The 18,845-nt window shown below is 51.7% G+C and overlaps 1 protein-coding gene across 8 annotated transcripts in view; it reads right to left on the reverse strand.

The window, feature by feature from the left end:
- The window catches only part of CCDC57 (coiled-coil domain containing 57), a 105,613-nt gene that overhangs the window by 74,543 nt on the left and 12,225 nt on the right, over positions 1–18,845 (reverse strand). For 7 of the 8 annotated variants that reach the window (XM_060290756.2, XM_060290758.2, XM_060290755.2 and 4 more), the window contains 6 exons: positions 17,470–17,884; positions 16,179–16,287; positions 7,990–8,091; positions 6,403–6,560; positions 6,164–6,238; positions 4,642–4,842 (listed from right to left, as the gene is read on the reverse strand). In XM_060290756.2, the coding sequence (XP_060146739.1) occupies positions 4,642–4,842; positions 6,164–6,238; positions 6,403–6,560; positions 7,990–8,091; positions 16,179–16,287; positions 17,470–17,876 (1,052 nt within the window). In that variant the 5' untranslated portion in view covers positions 17,877–17,884. Of the gene's footprint in view, positions 1–4,641; positions 4,843–6,163; positions 6,239–6,402; positions 6,561–7,989; positions 8,092–16,178; positions 16,288–16,424; positions 16,899–17,469; positions 17,885–18,845 lie in introns of those variants that run through there. The other variant, XM_070044486.1, reaches the window with a different exon arrangement.

Raw genomic sequence — 18,845 nt, forward strand, 5'->3', positions numbered from 1 at the left:
TTGCGGCTCGTGGGCTCCTTAGTTGTGGCACGTGAACTCTTAGTTGGGGCACGCATGTGGGATCTAGTTCCCTGACCAGGGATTGAACCTGGGCCCCCTGCATTGGCAGGCGGATTCTTAAATCACTGCGCCACCAGGGAAGCCCATATAATTTAAATGAATTACTTCTAGCACAATATGTCCAGAGTCATACTGACTCTTAACTAAGCTCATCCTAATATCACAAGGGGCCACAAAAAAAAGTTGGAAACTGCAGAACTTGTCCAGCTAAGACACAGTGCTGGTGTCAGAATGGGGGCTGGAGCTGCTCCCCTCCGGGTCTGCCCAGCACCCTCTCTCTGGGGCAGCACCTGCTCTGGTCCCATGTAGTTGTCGGGGTGAGAAAGTAGCAGGTGGGGGCCCAGGAACCTGTGACAAAGCTGGCCCCCAACCCAGGCACCGACCTGGAGCCAAGTCCACACCGGGAGGTGTGTGTGGGTGGGCTGGTTGCCCACAGCATCCGGGCTTCACCCTGGCTGTGCCCCACCAGACACTTAGCCCTGGAGCCTCGAGTGCCCCATGTCTGACGTGACAGAGGGAAATGAAAGGCTCTCCTCCGATCTGTGTGTCGCTGGAAGACGAAAGAACACGAGATGCCTGGCCTGCCCTGGAATTCCAAAGCACTCCTTCCCCTCTACCTACTCAATTGCAACTCTGCTCCGAGGCCGAAGGACATCGGCTAGGAGGTGCTTTGTAACTGGACCTTATCTGATTTTCCGGGTGGGAGAGAGGAGCAGCTGGCGGCCCTGGGAAGTCAACTGCCCAGGCCTCACACATCAAGCAGGACAGCCAATTTGAGCTTCCCATTACAGTCCCTGATCTGATTCTTCGTAATTCCATGTGTGTTGGGCTTCCCCAACTATAAGAGAAGGTGCTGGAGCTCGAGAACCATATTTTTAATTCTAACGAATTCCCATGAGATGATCTGCACACAGCAGGCTTTGCATGTGTCCATGAATGGGACCCTGGTTCCTGCTCCACTTTCCCAAGACCAAGCCAGCACAAGCAGGCCTGTGTTCTGGAGAGCAGAGAGCTCGCCCTCACTGAGTCCTGGCCTCCGACCAGCATTCGGACCAGCGCTGCCCAGCACTGGGCCATGGGCCACATGGGGCTCCCAGGCATGTGGCCAATTTGAATTGAGATGTGCCTTCAAAACTTAGCACCAAAAAATGCAAAATATCTCAATAATATTTTTTTCAGGCAAGTTTAGTCATCCTTCTTCAATAACTTTATATTGATTACTTATTAACGATATGCAACAAGATGGCATTTTGGTTAAAGTAAGTCCCCTACATATGAACCTTCAAGTTGCGAAGTTTCAAAGATGTGAACGTGGAGCTTACTAATGAAGACCTGATGGAATTGGAGACCCAGAGAAAGGACGAAGAGAAACACGAAGATGAAGAAGTAACTGAAGAACTGAAGAGATTCACGACGCAGGAAATGGCAAGGGATTTTCTTTATTTGAGGAGGCACTGATAGTATTTGAGGCACAGGACCCAAACGTAGAATGGTATACGAAGGTTGCAGCAGCCGTTCAGAATGCAATCCAGTGCTACCATGTCATCTATGACGAGAAAAGAAGAGTTACGACCCAGACATCACTGGATCGTTTCTTTAAGAGGGTAGATAGAATTGAACCCAGCAAGGAACCAGAACCTGTGCCATTAAGGTCAGGTGTAGATGAAATTGCAGCTTGCCCTCCATCTCCAATTGCTGACGATCCTTCAGCTCTACCGCCTCCCACCTCATCTCCCTCCTCCAGTCAGTAACTGTTCTTGCCTATTCACTTGATGCCAGCCCCTGTATGCCAGCTGTTGTACTGTACTACTGTACTTTTCAAGGTACCATACTATAAGATTAAAAATGTTTTATTTTTTGTGTTTGTGTGTTTTTTACGTATTATTTGTGTGAAAAGTATTATAAACCTATTACAATACTATATAGCCTATTGTGTTAGTTGGGTACCTAGGCTAACTTTGTTGGACTCATGAACAAATCGGACTTAGGAACGTGTACTCGGAACGGAACTCATCCATATGTAGGGGACTTACTGTATACTGAGTTAGATATAATGTTATTGGAGTTAATTTTTTTTTTTCTTTCTTAAAATATTCATTTATTTATTTGGCTGTGCTGGGTCTTAGCTGTAGCATGCGGGATCTTTTTAGTTACGGCACGCAGGATCTTTAGCTGCATCATGTGAACTCTTAGTTGCAGTATGTGGGACCTAGTTCCCTGACCAGGAATTGAACCCGATCGTTGGGAGCATGGAATCTCAACCACTGGACCACCAGGGAAGTCCCCTGGAGTTAATTTCACCTATTTTTTTTTGCATCTTACCTCTGGGTACTAGGAGGTTAAAGTGCACCATATTCCATGTGATAAGTTATACACCTGCACGGACACACATGGTTCTCACAACACTGTCTCAGGTCATCATTTCTCTACTCTGCCATCCACAAACCAATGGTCTCAGGAAAACTATCACAAATAGGCCCAAAGAGACAGCAAGCTCACAGTATGGGCCGTTTTGTTGCTGATTTATAAAGAGTATGTCTGGGAATGAAAAGACACTGATACAGACACTAAGACTTCTCCTGGGAACCCAATGATGCTGCTTGTCATGGCCACTTGACTGGTCCCACGGAAGAACAGGAAGGAACGCGAGGGTGGACATGCCAAGAGGTGAGAGCAGAGGAAGGAGGCCTGCCTGCAGGAAGTTCTGTGCACCCGGATATTGGGATCTGAGTCGCCATCCGTGAGAAGGGCCCAGGGAGAGCCTGTCCAAACGGAGGAGAGGCTGGGGAAACACATGCCCGTCAGACTGAGCTGCTTCACCCCTCCAGCTACCGCTGCCTGCGTTTAACAGATCAAACAATACAACGTGTGACTCTAAGGAAGCTATCCTGAATAAATTTTAACTTCCTGGTATTTTATAGTTTAAGAGCCATTTTCCCCGTAAGTAGAAATATAACTTGGCAGAGAATTCTCTGTAAAAAAAAAAAAAAAAGACAAATATTTTCCAAACAAAGGAGAAAAGCCAGTTGCTAAACAGTAGGCTCTATAAATGACTTATTTATCTTCATTGTCTTCTGTAAACACAGCTTCTCTAAAGATCACTTCCTTACCGGCCGCCAAAAGGCTGAGTTCAATTATGACTTCAGTTACAGTGGCCCTTTGCAGACACCAGGCACAGTGGGACAGAGTGGCTTACATGTCATGGCCTGTTAAGATGCCGAAAAAGAAAACTGGGTTTAAAAAGAAACTAGTTGGGAATTCCCTGCAGTCCAGTGGTTAGGACTCTGTGCTTTCACTGCCGAGGGCCCGGGTTCAATCTCTGGTTGGGGAACTGATCCTGCAAGCTGCATAGTGTGGCCAAAAAAATAAAAAATAATTGTAAAGAATGGTTTTTGATTTAAAAAAACAAAAAGAAACTAGTTTATGGAGAAACTAGAACCTTTGTGAAAAATGGTGCATCCACTGTGGAAAACAGTTCGGCAGGTCCTCAGAAAGTTAAACATAGAGTTACCGTATGACCTACAACTCCACTTCTGCGTACATACCAAAAGAACTAAGAGACTTGAGCAGATATTTTTTCACCCATGGTCATAGTAGCACTAGTCACAGCAGCCAAAAGGTGGAAACAACCAAAATGGCCATCAGCAGATGAACTGATAAACAAAATGTAGTTCTATACAAACAATGCAACGTTATTCAGCCTTATAAAGGAAGGAAATTCTGACACCCGCTACAACGTGGATGAACCTTGAAGCCATCACACTGAGTGGAACAAGCCAGTCACAGAAGGACAGACACTGTAGGATTGCACTCATGTGAGGTCCTTAGGGTAGTCAAATTCACAGAGACAGAAGGTAGGATGGTTGGTGTCAGGGGCTGGGAGAGGGGGATGGGGAGTTACTGTTTAATGGGCAGTTTTAGTTTTACAGAGAAAAGAGTTCTGGAGACGAATGGGGTGATGGTTGCACTACTGTGAATGTACTTAATGCCACTGAACTTAAAAATGGCTAAGATGGTAAATTGTATGCTATGTGTATTTACCACAAATAAATAAATGCACACATTCATACATACATCCACACATACTAACCACATACTTTCAAATAAAGGAAAATGAAAAAAGAGAATGGTTAAAAACAGTGACGGAGGGGCTTCCCTGGTGGCGCAGTGGTTAAGAATCCGCCTGTCAATGCAGGGGACAGGGGTTCAAGCCCTGGTCTGCGAAGATCCCACACGCCGCAGAGCAACTAAGCCTGTGTGCCACAACTACTGAGCGTCTGCTCAAGCCCACAAGCCACCACTACTGAAGCCCACGCGCCCTAGAGCCCGTGCTCTACAACGAGAAGCCACCGCAATGAGAAGCCTGTGCACCGCAATGAAGAGTAGCCCCCGCTCGCCGCCAACTAGAGAAAGCCCACACGCAGCAACGAAGACCCAACACAGCCATAAATAAATAAATAAAATTAAAACAACAACAACAACAGTGACGGGAGCTGCAGGAGTGACTCCCAACAGCCTGTGCCCACTTCCCTTCATCTGAAACAGGTTAACTAGGCAGCCAGGCCCTCAGCCGCAGCTCACTTGTCAATGGCGGCGTCCTTCTCCTTGGTGGTGTCCGCCTGCCTCCACTCAGCCCTGCGGAGCTGCACCTCGAGGTTCTCGCAGTTCACCTGCAGCTCCAGGGCCCTGGCCTCTACTGCCTGCAGCTGCTCCGCATGGGCGCTCTTCGCTGCCATCAGCACCGTGTCCCTCTCCCTGGCCAGACGGTCCAGCTCCTCATGCCTGAAACACAGTGAGGTCCCCAGTGGCTCACATAGGCCCTGCTCAGGACCCCCGAGCCTAGAACCTTCCTCATTCTGCAGGAGTGCTGCATGAGTGTCCTCCTGAAGGGCACTTCTGCCCGCTTCTCTCTGCTCCTCACTCCTCACACAAAAACACTGACTGAGAGATTCTCAGACGCCGGGCCCCAGCCCTCCCAAGCTCACAGTCCATGGGAGAAAGACCCCAGAACATGTGCTTCAGTGAAGGGCCACCAGCAGAAGCCGTACGGACTCGGGAAGCAGAAGGCAGGTGTAAACTGCCCTGGCCTCGCAGCTACCCCATTTGCTGGGCTGCTTTCAACCCGGAATCTGAGGCTTCCCAGGACTGGGGGCCGCGGGATGCAGGCTGCATGTCTGTCCTTCGCTAGAGATGCCAAACCTACTGGAACTCTGTCAACAGAACATTCGTCTCGAAAATACACTGTTGGGTGTCGCTGACAGCTGACATGATGTCCATGATGTTTTATGCTTTTATTCTATTTGGTTTCGATGAAGAGTAAAAAGCCCTAAAAAATGTAATTCCACATGATTTCTTTCAGATTCCATCAGCATTGTTCAATGAGATGGTTAAGCCTTATTTAATCAAGTCGCATGCCGTACTTTTCATTCCAATTACAATCAATCTTCATCTTACTCACCTTGCAAACTGTTGAGTATTTTCCACCTTCTAGTAGCAAAAAACTATACTCATGCCAGTTGCTGTACCCATTAGTTTCTGGCAGGATATACCTTTCTTTTTCACCAAATCACAACAAAAGTTTGATCATGACAGCTAGTGAAGGGAGGGAGTTATTTCTGCACTGCATTATTCTGTGACCATTGGTTAGTTACTTTCAAAAGGCAAACACCAAGACTCCAGGGCATGGACACCCCAGCCCACACCAAGGAACCAAGGAACACAGGTTTCTTGTCACCTTGGCTCCGTAAATAACGCCACCTGGGCTGCACACGACTCTGCGGGGTCACGCAGTGTGTGAGGACACGGAGCATCTGTGTGCATCCTGCTCCCAAGACTTGTTTCAACGGGTCAAGTATATCGGCTCTAAGTGTCAATCTGGACGGCTTTCAGCAATTCATTTTACAAGGCGTGTTCTGTAATTCTCAGTGTTTTGATGATATTCCTCCAAACACACACAAATATACTAATTTGAACTGAAAAGTGAGGGGAGACCCTGGAAGAGCAGGCCTGACCCAGCTAACAGTCCCACAGAAGGGCTGGGTCTGCCCCCAAGGGGATCAGGGAACGTTTTCCCTACGCTGACACTGGAGCCAGAAACACTCACTTCCTCCTAAACGTCTCCTCTTCTTTTTTCTTGGTGAGCTGCACAGAGTGAAGTTTACCCTCTAAGTCTTTTATCCTGAAAGAATCAAATATTAGTGGAAAAAGCAGGTAAGGGGCTACAGCAAAGCCGGCCTGGAAAAAGCCAGAACAGGCAGATGCCTCCAGGCTGGAGTCCAGACCATGCAAAACATCGGGCGCATTGGCCACCTCCGCCCACAGGGAGATGGCGAGACTCCGCACCGGGCGTCCTTCACGGCAGCCAGGTCCCTGAGTTCCCAGTCTCTGTGCTGCAGCCTATCCTCCAGCTCTGCATTCACCGCCTCGGCGCTCTGCAGGGACTCCGCAGCCTTCACCCCGGCCTCTCTCAGGGCCACGAGCTCTTTGTTCAGCAGTTTAATCTTTGAAAGAGAAGAATTCAAAATAAGGATATAAGTGGAACAAACTGAGGTGCTAGAGGTAAGCCTTACCATTTTATCAGAACTGGGAGAGAAGGAAAACTGGAATTTGAGAAGCAATAGAACAGTGAGTCTCCTCACGTGCTCCCACAACCTTGAGAGCACGGGCCCCGTGTGAGTCCCCGTCGTACCCCAGCACCCGACTCGGGCATGATTTGATACTGGAATCACACAGCCAGATGGAGGCTGTACGAACGTGGCTCCCTGCTGAGTGACCCCACTCAAACCCCAGCCACACATTCAATTTTTAAATAGCTTCTCTGGGCCTCAGCTTCCTCGACTATAATGCAGAGGTGATGGTACTGCTGCCCCCAAATCAGTTCTGTGTATAACCTGTGATGCCCTCAAGGGGCAGGTGTTCAGGGGACCAGAACCGACTCGTGGCAGCTGGAGATGGGAGTGGGGCATGCCCTGGCTCACCCACCCCTGTCCCCTGCTCCTCTGACAGGAGTGCCCACTGCACTGTGAGGCACAGGTTGGCCCTGCACATCCCGCCTGCTCTCTCTCCCCTGGTGCTCAGAAGTCCTCAAAGTGGCCTCGGGGCGGGGGTGGTGGCGGTGTCACTGTGAGGCAGCCCCAGCCTCAAGGTCCTACTGGCCCTGGGTACATTCCTCCAGGGGAAAGTCAGGGAGACTCCGCAGAGGGGTCAGGCAGGGCCTGGTGCTGCCCCCTGGACTGCAGCCCTGTGGGGAGGCTGGCAGCCTAGAGGAGGGACCTTGCTGACCACTAGTGCAGGGTGTCGATCTTACTACTAACACCTGGCTAGACGCTGCCCAGATGTGACCAGCTGGGGCAGCAGGGCCGGGCCAGGCATCAACCCTGCCTCCTTGTCCCCGGCACAACTCCCCCTCCCCTCCAGGCTGCTCCCTGTCTCGGTGCTAAAGGCCAGGCATGCGTGCTCCTCATGTGTGCCCTGGCCATGTTGGGGCCAGTGCTTTAGAGAAGTCCTGTTCACGGAGGGGAGCCGGCACCACGGCTGGGAGCACCAACTGCAGACAGGCCTCCTCCTGAAAACAGGGGGATGAGTGGCACCTCCTCACAGGCCCATTCCGAGGTGTCACGGGAGTACACAGGCCAAGGACAGAGTTTGCGGGGTGGTGGTTTCTCCAGAGGGAGACACTTCCTCAAGGTCAGGTAACTAGACCTGGACTGGTGGCACAAGCGTTCCTCTGGCTGGGCAGAGTGGCCATCACTCCTGGCCGGGGCCCTGGCAGGCACAGTGGCAAGCATGTCACCTGCATGTCACCCCCAACTCTGTGTGGCAGAGATCGAGGCCCACGTACAAAGCGGGAGGCCTTCATGTGAACCCTAACTCGCAAGGGGCTTCTCACTTCTGCTGAGGAAATGATCACAGTCCGAGGGCGCCCTCTACCTTGAGCTCGTGTGCTAGGACCACATTGCTCATGCTGTCAGCCTGCAGGCGGAACGCGTGCTCCCGCTTTTGCATTTCAGATTCAAACTCCTGGAGCAGCTCCTGGAACAAAAAGAGCTGGTGGTGAAAAGAGCACGGTGGGGCCAGCAAAGACCCACTGGCACGCTGAGGGCAGGAGGGACGCAGAGGACCTAGCGGAGGACGAGGTCAAGAGTGGGACTGGGACCTGTAACGCTGCATGAAGGACATCGGAGGGCTCTTCCCACCGTGGACGTAGGTTTGTCCCTCTCCCCTGTGGTCCTGTGGGGTTTTGCTCTGCACAGACAGAGCTGCTAGTGGACCCACAAGGAGAGACACCAGGCCCATGAGCTCAGAAGCACCCCTCCCAGCAGTTCTGTTGTTGGTTCCGTCTATGTCTCTCTCTAAACAACATGCCACTCTTCCCTCCGCGCTACCTGCCGGCTTCCTGAGCAGCCCCACCCCACACCCCCGACACGGGGCTCACGGCTCCACTCCCCTGGCTGTGTAAGCCTCACCCACGGGCTGAACCCAAAAGTCCATAAACTATTACAACAATAAAGTGATTCACGGCTCACCCAACAGCGAACGATTATGACGGTTCCCATCTCATTTCTCCCAGAGTTTTCAATTCTCTGTCTCTCTCGCCGCCCCTTCTCTGTCTGGTTCTCTCCTGTTTCCTGAGTGGTGTCTGCTTCCCAGGACACACCCCATAATGTGACCCTTTCTTCTCCTGGGGTATGGTCCCTCCAGGGCCCTCAGTCTCCATGCCCATCTGGTCTCTCCCTGGGCTGCCTCACAGCCAGCATCCAGGCCCGAGACTCACAGCTCCCCTAGGCGGTCCTCGGTATTCCTGGATGCCCTCATCCTCTCTCCTGGTTTACTCCTGCTGGAAAGGACCTCCTTCCCCAGCTCAAGAGCTCCCATCAGGGTGAGAGTCCCACGATCCCCTGCCCCACTCGGCCTTCTCCCAGGGGGCTGGAGTGGGAGCTGCCCTCAGTTTCCCTGCCCCACCTCTCTCAGACTCACGGGCTTCCAGGTGAGGCTGCCAGCTCAGCCCTGTGACTGGGGCCACCCAGTCCTGGGGACCCGCCCAGCTCAGGCCCCCATTCTCCTGGCAGCCTCCTCCACTCCATCTCTTGGTTCTCAATGTTCTGAACTCAAAAGGGAAACAGAGGCAGCTAAAGGCTGACCCCTCGGCCCCGACACACAGCCACGCTGCACAGGGCTCACTCAGTAGTTACACTCCAGTAACTTCCTGAGAGGCTGTTACCCAGCCAGAGGCATCCACACCCTCACACCCCAGGGCCCCGGGCTTACATCTCTTCCCCCAGCAGTGCTGAAGACCTTGTCATGTGTCTTCTGTCCCAAGCTAAGGTTGAGGAGTTTGGGCCAGGCTCTGACTCTACAGGTTTTCTGGACGTTTGCAGCACCTCCTCTTTGTTCCTCTGAAACCCCTTTTGCTCATGGCTCTGGGGGCCTTTCAGTCTGAAGTCCCCACCCTGAGAAGTGGCTATGATGTTTACTTGATAATCTGACACCTTCCTGTTCTCTGCTGTATGTTTCTGGAATTTGTATTGTTAGATGAATCCTGGATTTATCCTCCATGTCTCTTAAATTCTCTCTTGGATTTTCTGTGTCTTTTTTCCATTTTCTGAATTAATTTCTTTAAATATACTTTTATTTTTTTAATTTTAAATATTTATTTATTTATTTGGCTGCACTGGGTCTTAGTTGAGGCACGCGGGATCCCCGTTGCTGCATACAGGCTCTTAGTCATGGCATGGGGGATCTAGTTCCCTGACCAGGGATTGAACCCGGGCCCCCTCATTGGAAGTGTGGAGTCTTAATGATGGCCAGGGAAGGCTCTATACATACTTTTAATTGTCAAAATTCTTTCTTGTTATGATTGGCCCTCCAATGGCCTCCTGGCATCCTGAGTTACGGATGCAAAATACACCCCTGGGGACACTGATCTCAGGAAGCCCCCACAATGTGCTCTTAGACACTGAAAATGAAGATATAATGTGATGAGTGGCTGGCTCTGTCCCCACCCCATTCCCAAGAGGCTCAAGTTCTCACCTTGGGGGAACGACACAGGAAGAGCCTCATGGGAAGGAGGGAAATAGCCAGCCTCTGCCCTGGGAGCAGGAAGGTGGCTACTCTCCCAGCCCATCCTCCAGGACTGGGCTGACAGGAGTTGCAGGATCACTGGCACTGCCTGCGGAGCCCAGGAAGCCACAGCACCAGAGCTGCCCATGCAGACAGCTAGACCAACACGGACAACCAATTGCCATGCCCGGGCAAGCCTAGCACGGGCAGGGCCACACCGTGCTGCCTCACACCTGAGCTGATCACACGGCGGCGGGTTTTAGGATCTCTGTCTCGGGAAGCATCTCTGTCCTACCCAGGGTCATTTTCCCTGTTCCTCTGGGCCTCTTCTTATGTTGCTGGCATTTCTCTGTCTTGTAATCCTGCCTCAGTTATATGCTCCTACTCAGGAATGAGGCAATAAAAAGTTCACTGGGATGTTGAAATTAAAAAACACCTGCTATTCATAAGAGACTGTTACAAAAAGGGAAAGGAAAGGCACAGAATGGGAGAAAATTTTTCTTTTTGGCCACACCCCGTGGCATGCAGGATCCTAGTTCCCCAACCAGAGATCAAACCCATGCCCCCTGCAGTGGAAGCGCGGAGTCTTAACCACTGGATTGCCAGGGAAGTCCTGGAAGAAAACATTTGAAATATATATACCTAAGAACTTGTTTCTGGAATATATATGCAGAACTCTTAAATATCAGTAATGTAAAGACAAATAACCCAATTTTTTTAAGTACAAGAAAGCTGAACAGACACTTCACAAAGGATATATGAATGGCCAGTAAGCATGTGAAAAGATGCTTAATCTTTGATCATCAGGGATAAGCACATTAAAACCACAGTAAGACACTACTACACAACCACTAGACTGGCTAAAGAGAAAAAGACTGACAACACTAAGTGCTAGCAAGGACGAGGAGCGACTAGAACTCTAATCTGCTGCTGGTGGAATGTGACGCTACAACCATCTTGGAGGACAGCTCGGCAGTTTCTTAAAAAGTTACTCACAGCCGTAGGACACATCGCAGAAATTGCACTCCTGGTCATGTAGCCTGTGTCCATTCAAAGACGGCCAAGGATGCTCACAGCAGCCTCATTCGAAATGGCCCCAAACTGGAAACGACCCAAGTGTCCAAAATGTGCGTTGACAGAGAACGGAAAGAGACTAGCACCTCCACACAACACAGCACTGGCACCGAGAAGGAACAAGCTGCCAACTACATGACAACTAGGAGCCTCAGACACGTCATGGTGAGAGAGAAGCCAGACAAAAAAGGGCACAGTGCACGGCTCCATTCTCACAGGACTCTCTGAAAGACAGATCTCGCCGCAAGCGGCAGGAAGCAGGCCAGTGGGGCCGGTGCCAAGGGTGCTGCTCCCTGACTGCAAAGAAGCACGTGGAACTCTGGGTGGCAGGAAAGTTCTGTCTTGGTTGTTACTCAAGTACCTGTGTTAAACCTTGTTGAACTGCACGCTTAACATGGGTGCATGGACTGTAGGAAATTACAGCTCAATTAAGTTGAATCTTCACAGAGCCGACTGAGGGCGCTGCTTCCCTAATGTCAGGTCTGCGCTGCAGACACCAGGGCCCACACAGCCGCCTTCCTTCTCCCCATGGGCAGTTCAATTTCTGTAAAGAAAACTGTGCTGAGCTTCTGCCTGGGGAAGGAGCTCCTGGCTGCTGGGCACTCCATCTGCACATGAGGGGGGTGGTTCGCGGCCCCAGATACAGACATCCACCTGCACGTGCATGGCCCCTGGTGTCCCAAGGCCTAACCTCTCTGAGTCTGTAGGCCCACTGGCTGCATTTCCCACAGGCCCGCTCCCCAGCTGCTGCCCCCGCCCTCCCCGGGAAGGCGCAGGCTCACTCATCCGTGTGCTGAGGCCCTTCTCCTGCTCCCGTCACTGCTGTGGGTTCTCACTGTCCTTAGTCCTTTATCGTCTTGTTTACAGTGGTGACAGGAGAGCAGACGCTCGTGGCTGATGTGCCCTATGGACGGGAGGTCTGGATACAGATGCAGAAATCACACACTGAGGGACAGAGTCAAACTGAAATGCACATCCTGGAAAGCACAGCGCATGGAGAGCCCAGCACACTAGCAGGATTCCAGGCTTCTGACCAAGTAATGAGGCCCCTGCTTTTGAAGAGGCTTGGACAGACTCAGCCTCCTGAAGGAAAGAGTCGGGGAAGGCTGAACCCAGCCTGAGCACGCCGGCAAGAATGGGCTCGTCTGCCTCCGCCCTGCAATAAACTCCACAGCAGCCTCCCTCCCCTCCTCGGAAGGTTGGGGGCCTCAGAGACACCATGCAGAAGTACAACTGAAAACATACTTTTTTTATCCCTTGAGAAGCAAGACGAAGTATAAGGGGTCACACGAGTAACCCTTGTTGGGATCAGAATATGAAAATCATTGAGATTCACTCCTAACGCTACAAAATACTGAAGCACTTGGTTTCTGCTCAAAGTTCTGCAGTCTGTGGCTGCCAGGGGGCAGGAAGCCCTCGCACAGGCAGAGCCTGGCCCAGACCAGCGGGCAAGCATTTAGTGTCCTTGGTGAGGAAACAAGAAAGCCACCACCCCTGCACGCGCTGCTGCGTCCAAGTCCACTCCCCATCCCCACTTCACCCCAGAGACACGCGGCTCAGGCCCGCCTCCCGACCACCGTCTTCTCTTGCTCCTGGGGGCCCCTCTCCTGCTAGTCCCCCACCCATGCCCCTGCCCTGTGCCAATGTCCCCGGCTCAGCCTGGATGGCTCCTCTGCCTACAGTCACCCTTCGGGGGTGCCCCAGGTTCCTAGCTCTGTACTCTGTGGCCAACCTGCTCCATCCTGACCTCCCAGTTTGTCCACCTGGGAGTGCAGAAACCACTTCCTATGCAGCCCGACCAAGCGCCCTCCCCATCCTCCCTGTGTGGTTCCCCCATCTCCAAACAGGGCAAGTCATCCCGCCAGGCACTCGGCCCCAAACCAGATGTGTCCTCAGCGCCTGCCTCTCACCCCATCTCATCTATCAGCGTGTGCACTGGCTCTGCCGTCTAGGTGTATCCAGAACCTGCCAGTGGCTCAAGCCCCGCCCCCTCACCTGGGGCTGCGACAGCCTCCTCCTGTCTCCCTGCCTCCCCAGTCCCACAGGCTGTCCTCAACCCAACAACAGAGGATCTTTTAAAAACTCAACTTGGCTCACAAGCCCCCAAGAGTTTCTCACCTCACTTGGAGCAAAGGCCATCCTCACGAGGGCCTGGGAGGCCTACACCGCTGCTATCTCAGCCCCCTTGAATTTGAACTCTGATGCCAACTGAAGGCGGGCTCACAAGTCCTCTTCTCAGGGTGCCCTTCCTGACCTGCCTATTAAAGATCAGCCCCATCCACCCTGCCTCCCTGTGTTATGCAGGTGACATCCCTAGGATGCTACAGCCAGAGCCTGTAATGTTCGGGTGTCCACTGTGCCCCCACAAGGGCCAGCTCACTCTCAGGGCAGGTGGGGCCCCCGCTCAGCCCTAACCCCAGGGCCCGGGATGGTGTCTGGCAAAGTCTATTTGTTAAATGAATAAATCAATAAATCACTGTTTCTCCTCCAGTGCCTTCTAATCCTGTGACTGCTAACCAACAGTGAAACACCTTAAGTCCACAGTCTACAGCTTACAAACTCAGCTCCCGTCATCTTATACTTCTTTCTTGACAATAAAAATCACTATTACCATTGCATCAATTCTACCTTTGACAAGTCAATAATGAACACAAAGATCTTCAGAAAAAGGAGACGGGAAACCAGCCCAAAGGAAGCCCACAAAGCTGATGAGCACATAAGGCCCTTTCTTCAGTCACAGAGAGTCGGGCGTGGGCAGCACAGCCCTGAGGCTGGCGTGAGCCCCAGCTGTCCCTGAACCACACTAGGCAGCAAAGGCTGCCCAAGTTCCTGGCAGCAGCTCTGGATGGAGCCCAGAGCTGGAGAGTCCAGACGTCAAGTTTCCTTCCTTCCAGAGACAGGGCTGGTATAAAAACTCCCATCCGGAGGTGCCCTCCTTGTGGACAAGGGGGCTCAAAGCCTGAACAAGCCTGAGTCGGAGCAAGGGCTCTGAGTGTGGACAGGCTGGGAAGCCACCCACAGACCCAGCCCAGCGACCACAACTCCCACCAGGGCACTGCTGCCTCCAAGTGCCACTGACTGTCCTGCTAACTGGGACACTCCCACCACTGCCCAGAGCCCTTCCGAAACTCCTTCTTTGGAAGGGACTCCAATGCCACTTGAGGAAACCTCATGACTTAGATGAGTCATACCTGGTCTTGATCACTCAGCTCATGCCCCAGTGACCTTGGACTGTTTCCAAAAGTCAAACCCGCCCAGAATGGAAAAGTTCTTTGGTCCCTGAGGACTCCAAAAGAAAGTCCTCTGCAGGAAATTTCAAATGTTCTAAGCGATGATGGCATCATGGACAGTAAAATTCAAGCTTCCAAGAGGGGAAGGAAAGGGCAGGGCCCCCTCCTCCACCAGCCATGGTTGGTAGATGCGGCCGTGCCTGAAAGCTCGGTCACAAGGACAGTTGTGTCCATGGGCGCCTTCCATCCTGATGGGTACAGCACATCAGGATGCCGTCCTATCTCAGGACACTGACGCTATGCTGTGGGACAGAGGGCCCAGCAGTCAGGCCTCAGTCTGCCAGCTGACAGGTCTGTCCTCCTTGAGAACCGCTGACCCCAGTGCCCGAAAAGGAACCAGCACAGGCAGGCACACCATTCACATCTGCCCAGTGGCACATCCACTGGAGAGACTAGGGGCCTAGTTCAGAGCTCAATGGCTCAGTCAGTCAATCACTCCAAGTCACTCAATCACTCCAAGAAGGGCAGAAGTGAGGACACAGACAGGTTGACTTCTAGATCCAGCTCCTCTCCAATATCACAGACACAGTCTAAAAATAAGGCGTGGGCTTCCTTGGTGGTTCAGTGGTTAAGAATCCGCCTGCCAATGCAGGGGACACGGGTTTGAGCCCTGGTCTGGGAAGATCTCACATGCCGTGGAGCAACTAAGCCCGTGCGCCACAACTATCGAGCCTGCGCTCTAGAGCCCACGAGCCACAACTACTGAGCCTGCACGCCTAGAGCCCGTGCTCTGCAACAAGAGAAGCCACCGCAATGAGAAGCCCGCACACCACAATGAAGAGTAGCCCCTGCTTGCCGCAACTAGAGAAAGCCCGTGCACAGCAACAAAGACCCAGTGCAGCCAAAAATAAATAAATAAAATAAATAAATTTATAAAAATGAGGCGTGAGTTGTTATCCTGTGGCAGGATGACAGTACCTAAGAGTTCTTGCACTGGAATTGTCTTGGACTCAAATTACGGCTCCGCCACTTACTGAGGGGGATCTTGGGCAGGTTACTTAATGTTTCCCCTATCTGGAAAATGTAGAACAAAATTGTGTCTCTGTTGTGTTGAGCGGATAAATTCACACACACGCACAAGGAGCTCCATGAGGCAGTTTCTACAAACACCAGTCACTGCTACGATGACACAAGCTTGGCACATCCTGGAAGGAGACCAAGGGTACCCATGTCCTTGCATACACGCAGCCCTGCCAGACATGGACTTCGGCCATAAGTGTGAAGGATATCCTTCACCCAAACCCCAACATAGCTGAGTCTCTGAGTGTAGGCTGAGTTTCAATGACACCAAGGAGAAATTTTGGTGACAGGTTTAAGTGTCACCTGTCAGCTGATACATCTATATTTAAACTTATTTACTGCTTTGTTGAAAGAAGTACAGTTATCACAACTTGAGCTCCCAGCTCTTTTCCACAGTAAATAACTCAAACTTTAACTTTATAATACTTTTTTCTAAAATAAATAAAGGAGGAAATGTTTATTCTATTTCCAAGGAAAGAGAACCCTGGGGGAGTTACTACAGAGGAAGATTTAGACACCGCATCACACTTCCCCACAGATCACCATAAAGTAGAAATCTGTGATCCCAGGATACCATACGGCTAACAAAATGGTCTTCTCCAACTGGTACAATTTTGGTTTCAGAGAGGGCGGGCAGGGTGGGCACCTGAGGAGGAACTGGACCCCACGCCCTACCTGCCGCTGCAGGGCAAGTTCGCTGTCCAGCTCCTCCAGCCTCCTTTCCAGCTTCCACTTCAGGTTCCCATACTGCTCCCGCTGCTGGTCCAGCTCACTGTTCCTGTCACTGTGTGAAAAGTGCAGTGTTAAGAAAAGTAACACTGAAGAGTCTCCAAACTACACAGGGTCACCTTTGCAAACATGAGGTGACAGGTCATGCTTCACTTTTGCGGGGGTGGCTTTGGCAGGACCCAGGGGACCTACATGCTGCACCTGGACAGGTGACTGCCTGCAGAAGAGTACGTGATGTGGGATCCAGGCTCTCACAACACAATTCCCAAAGTGCCTAAGATACAATCAAAAGTCACCGGTCATACCAAGAACCAGGAAAATCTCTACCTGAATGAGAAAACACAATCCACAGATGTTAACACCAAGATGACGCAGATGCTGAAATGATCTAACAAGGATTTTAAAGCAGCCGTCATAAAGATGCTTCAACAAGCAATTGTGCACAGTTTTAGGACAAATGGAAATCAGAAACTCTCAGCAAAGAAAAAGTAACAAAGAATCAAATGGAAATTTGAGAACTGAGAAGTACAATAACCAAAACAAAGGACACCCTGGTTGGGCTCAAAGGCCGAATGAACATGTTAGAGCAAAGAACCAGTGAAAAACAAAAGTTACCTGACCTGTTAATAGAAATAGACTGAAAAAAATGAGCAGAGCCTCAGAGACCTGTGGATAACAAAAGATGTAACACTCACATCGTCATCACTGCAGTCCCAGAATGGAAGGAAAAAGAGGGTGGGGCCAAAAACGTACTTGAAGAAATAACGGTTGAAAATGTCCCCAATTTGGTGAAAAAGAATGGGCAGAAGACCTGAGGAGACACTTCACAAAACAGCGTACAGCACTTCAAGGCTGCAGCAGAGCGCGCAGCTGAGGCCTGACCTCCCTTCTCACCGTGAACGGAGCCCACAAGCCTGACGGCAGCTTCAGGGTCTCAGTCGACTTGCCTCAAGTCAGCTCACTTAGTTTTGGATTTAATATATATTCCACACCATTAAAATAATCATAAGCTCAAATATGTTTTATTATAATTATACAGATTTGTAAATCATGGGGAAAAATTCCAAATAGTTGAACAAATCTCCACTAATTTCAGCCACACTGGGACCCAGAAAAAGACATCCAGGTGTGGCCCTGCCTGCCTTCCCTTGACAAACACTGGACAGGTGGGCGCCGGGCAGCGCTGTGGGGCGGGAGGCGTGTGGAGGGTCGGGGAGTGGGGTCTGCTGGCCCTCACCTGTGGACCCGCTCCAGCTCTAGGCGGTGTTCCTGCAACCTCTGCTGGGACTGCTGCTGCAGATCCTCCACCCGCCGGGCCTCGCCGGCCAGCGCCTGCCTCAGCTTGGCCACCTCGATCTTGAGCTCGCTCACCTCGGCCTGCCTGGCCTCCTCCAGCCCACGGGCCCGGGCAAATGCAGCGTCGTAGCGCTCCAGCTCCCGGTCCCGCTCCTCCAGCACCTGCAGGTTGTAGACAAAGTCCTCCCGCAGGCGTCGCAGCTTCCCCTGTGCCTCCTCCAGCTGGCGCTGAGCGTCCTGCAGGGCTGCCTCCCGCAACTGGGAGTGCTGGGCCTGCAGTGCTCGCCACTCCTCCTCCTTGCGAGCCAGCAGGGCATTCAGGGCCTGCTCTGTGGGCAGGGGCAGCATGTCGGCAGCTGCAGCAAAGAGGAGGCAGGCAACGGGTTCACCGTTAGGGACCCTGTCTTCCACAACACACACCTCAGATCCCCAACTAAATGATCGCTGTCACCAAAGCAGGAGGATGCTCTGGCCAGTTACTGGCTTTCTGGTCACACTCTGAGTTCTGGAGAGCCAAAGGCAGCTCCCCTAGGCTCCAGCAGGGCAGGGGCATACTAGGCCCAGACCCCAAAGGCTCCTTCTACCCTATCCTCACCCTACAGCAGAGGGAACAGACAGTAAGTGCAGGATCACCGAGGTAAGAGAGGAAGGAAAGACAGGGAGTGTTGTTTGCTCACCTACAAAAGCTAGGTTCTTTAAAATAGTTTCATAAAGTGCTCTCCCCATTTTGCAAATAAAAAAATGAGGCCGCTCAGTAGCTGAGCTGTGACTGGCCCCAGGTGGCCCCTGAGCCAATGCCCCTTCCCACCCCCGTGCTCTACTCCTGGAGCTGGAATGCAGGCTCCCGGAGATTCACCACCCAGAAGCAGGCTCCTCTGTTCTTGTGTTTCCAGTCCATCGTGCACTGATACTTTTGTAAAACACAATAAAGTGCTAGAAAAAAAATGAAAATTACAAAAACGAAGATATATAATACACAACTCCGATTTTTTAATTATTAGATTCAACAGCATAAAACTACTTTGTCAAGTTGCCAACAAGTGTCTGAAGACCTCTTGCTTCCCGTCTCCACAGAGGATGGCCCACAAGGGGCAGGGCCGGTGAGGGTTGCTCCCCACCAGGGCACCTCCACCACTGTCCTGGTCCCATCACCTGGCAGAGATGGGGTGGATTCTGATACGCAGAACCGCTGGTGGGGGTGGGGGGGGAATCTCCTGGGCTTGACTTATGCAATGGGTCCGAGGCCATGGGTCAGGCCCTGCCAGCTACACAACAGGCCCAGAAGGCATAAAGGCTGGCACACGTACCACTGGCATC

The sequence above is a fragment of the Globicephala melas genome, chromosome 20, assembly GCF_963455315.2.
Source record: "Globicephala melas chromosome 20, mGloMel1.2, whole genome shotgun sequence".
Classification (NCBI taxonomy): domain Eukaryota; kingdom Metazoa; phylum Chordata; class Mammalia; order Artiodactyla; family Delphinidae; genus Globicephala; species Globicephala melas.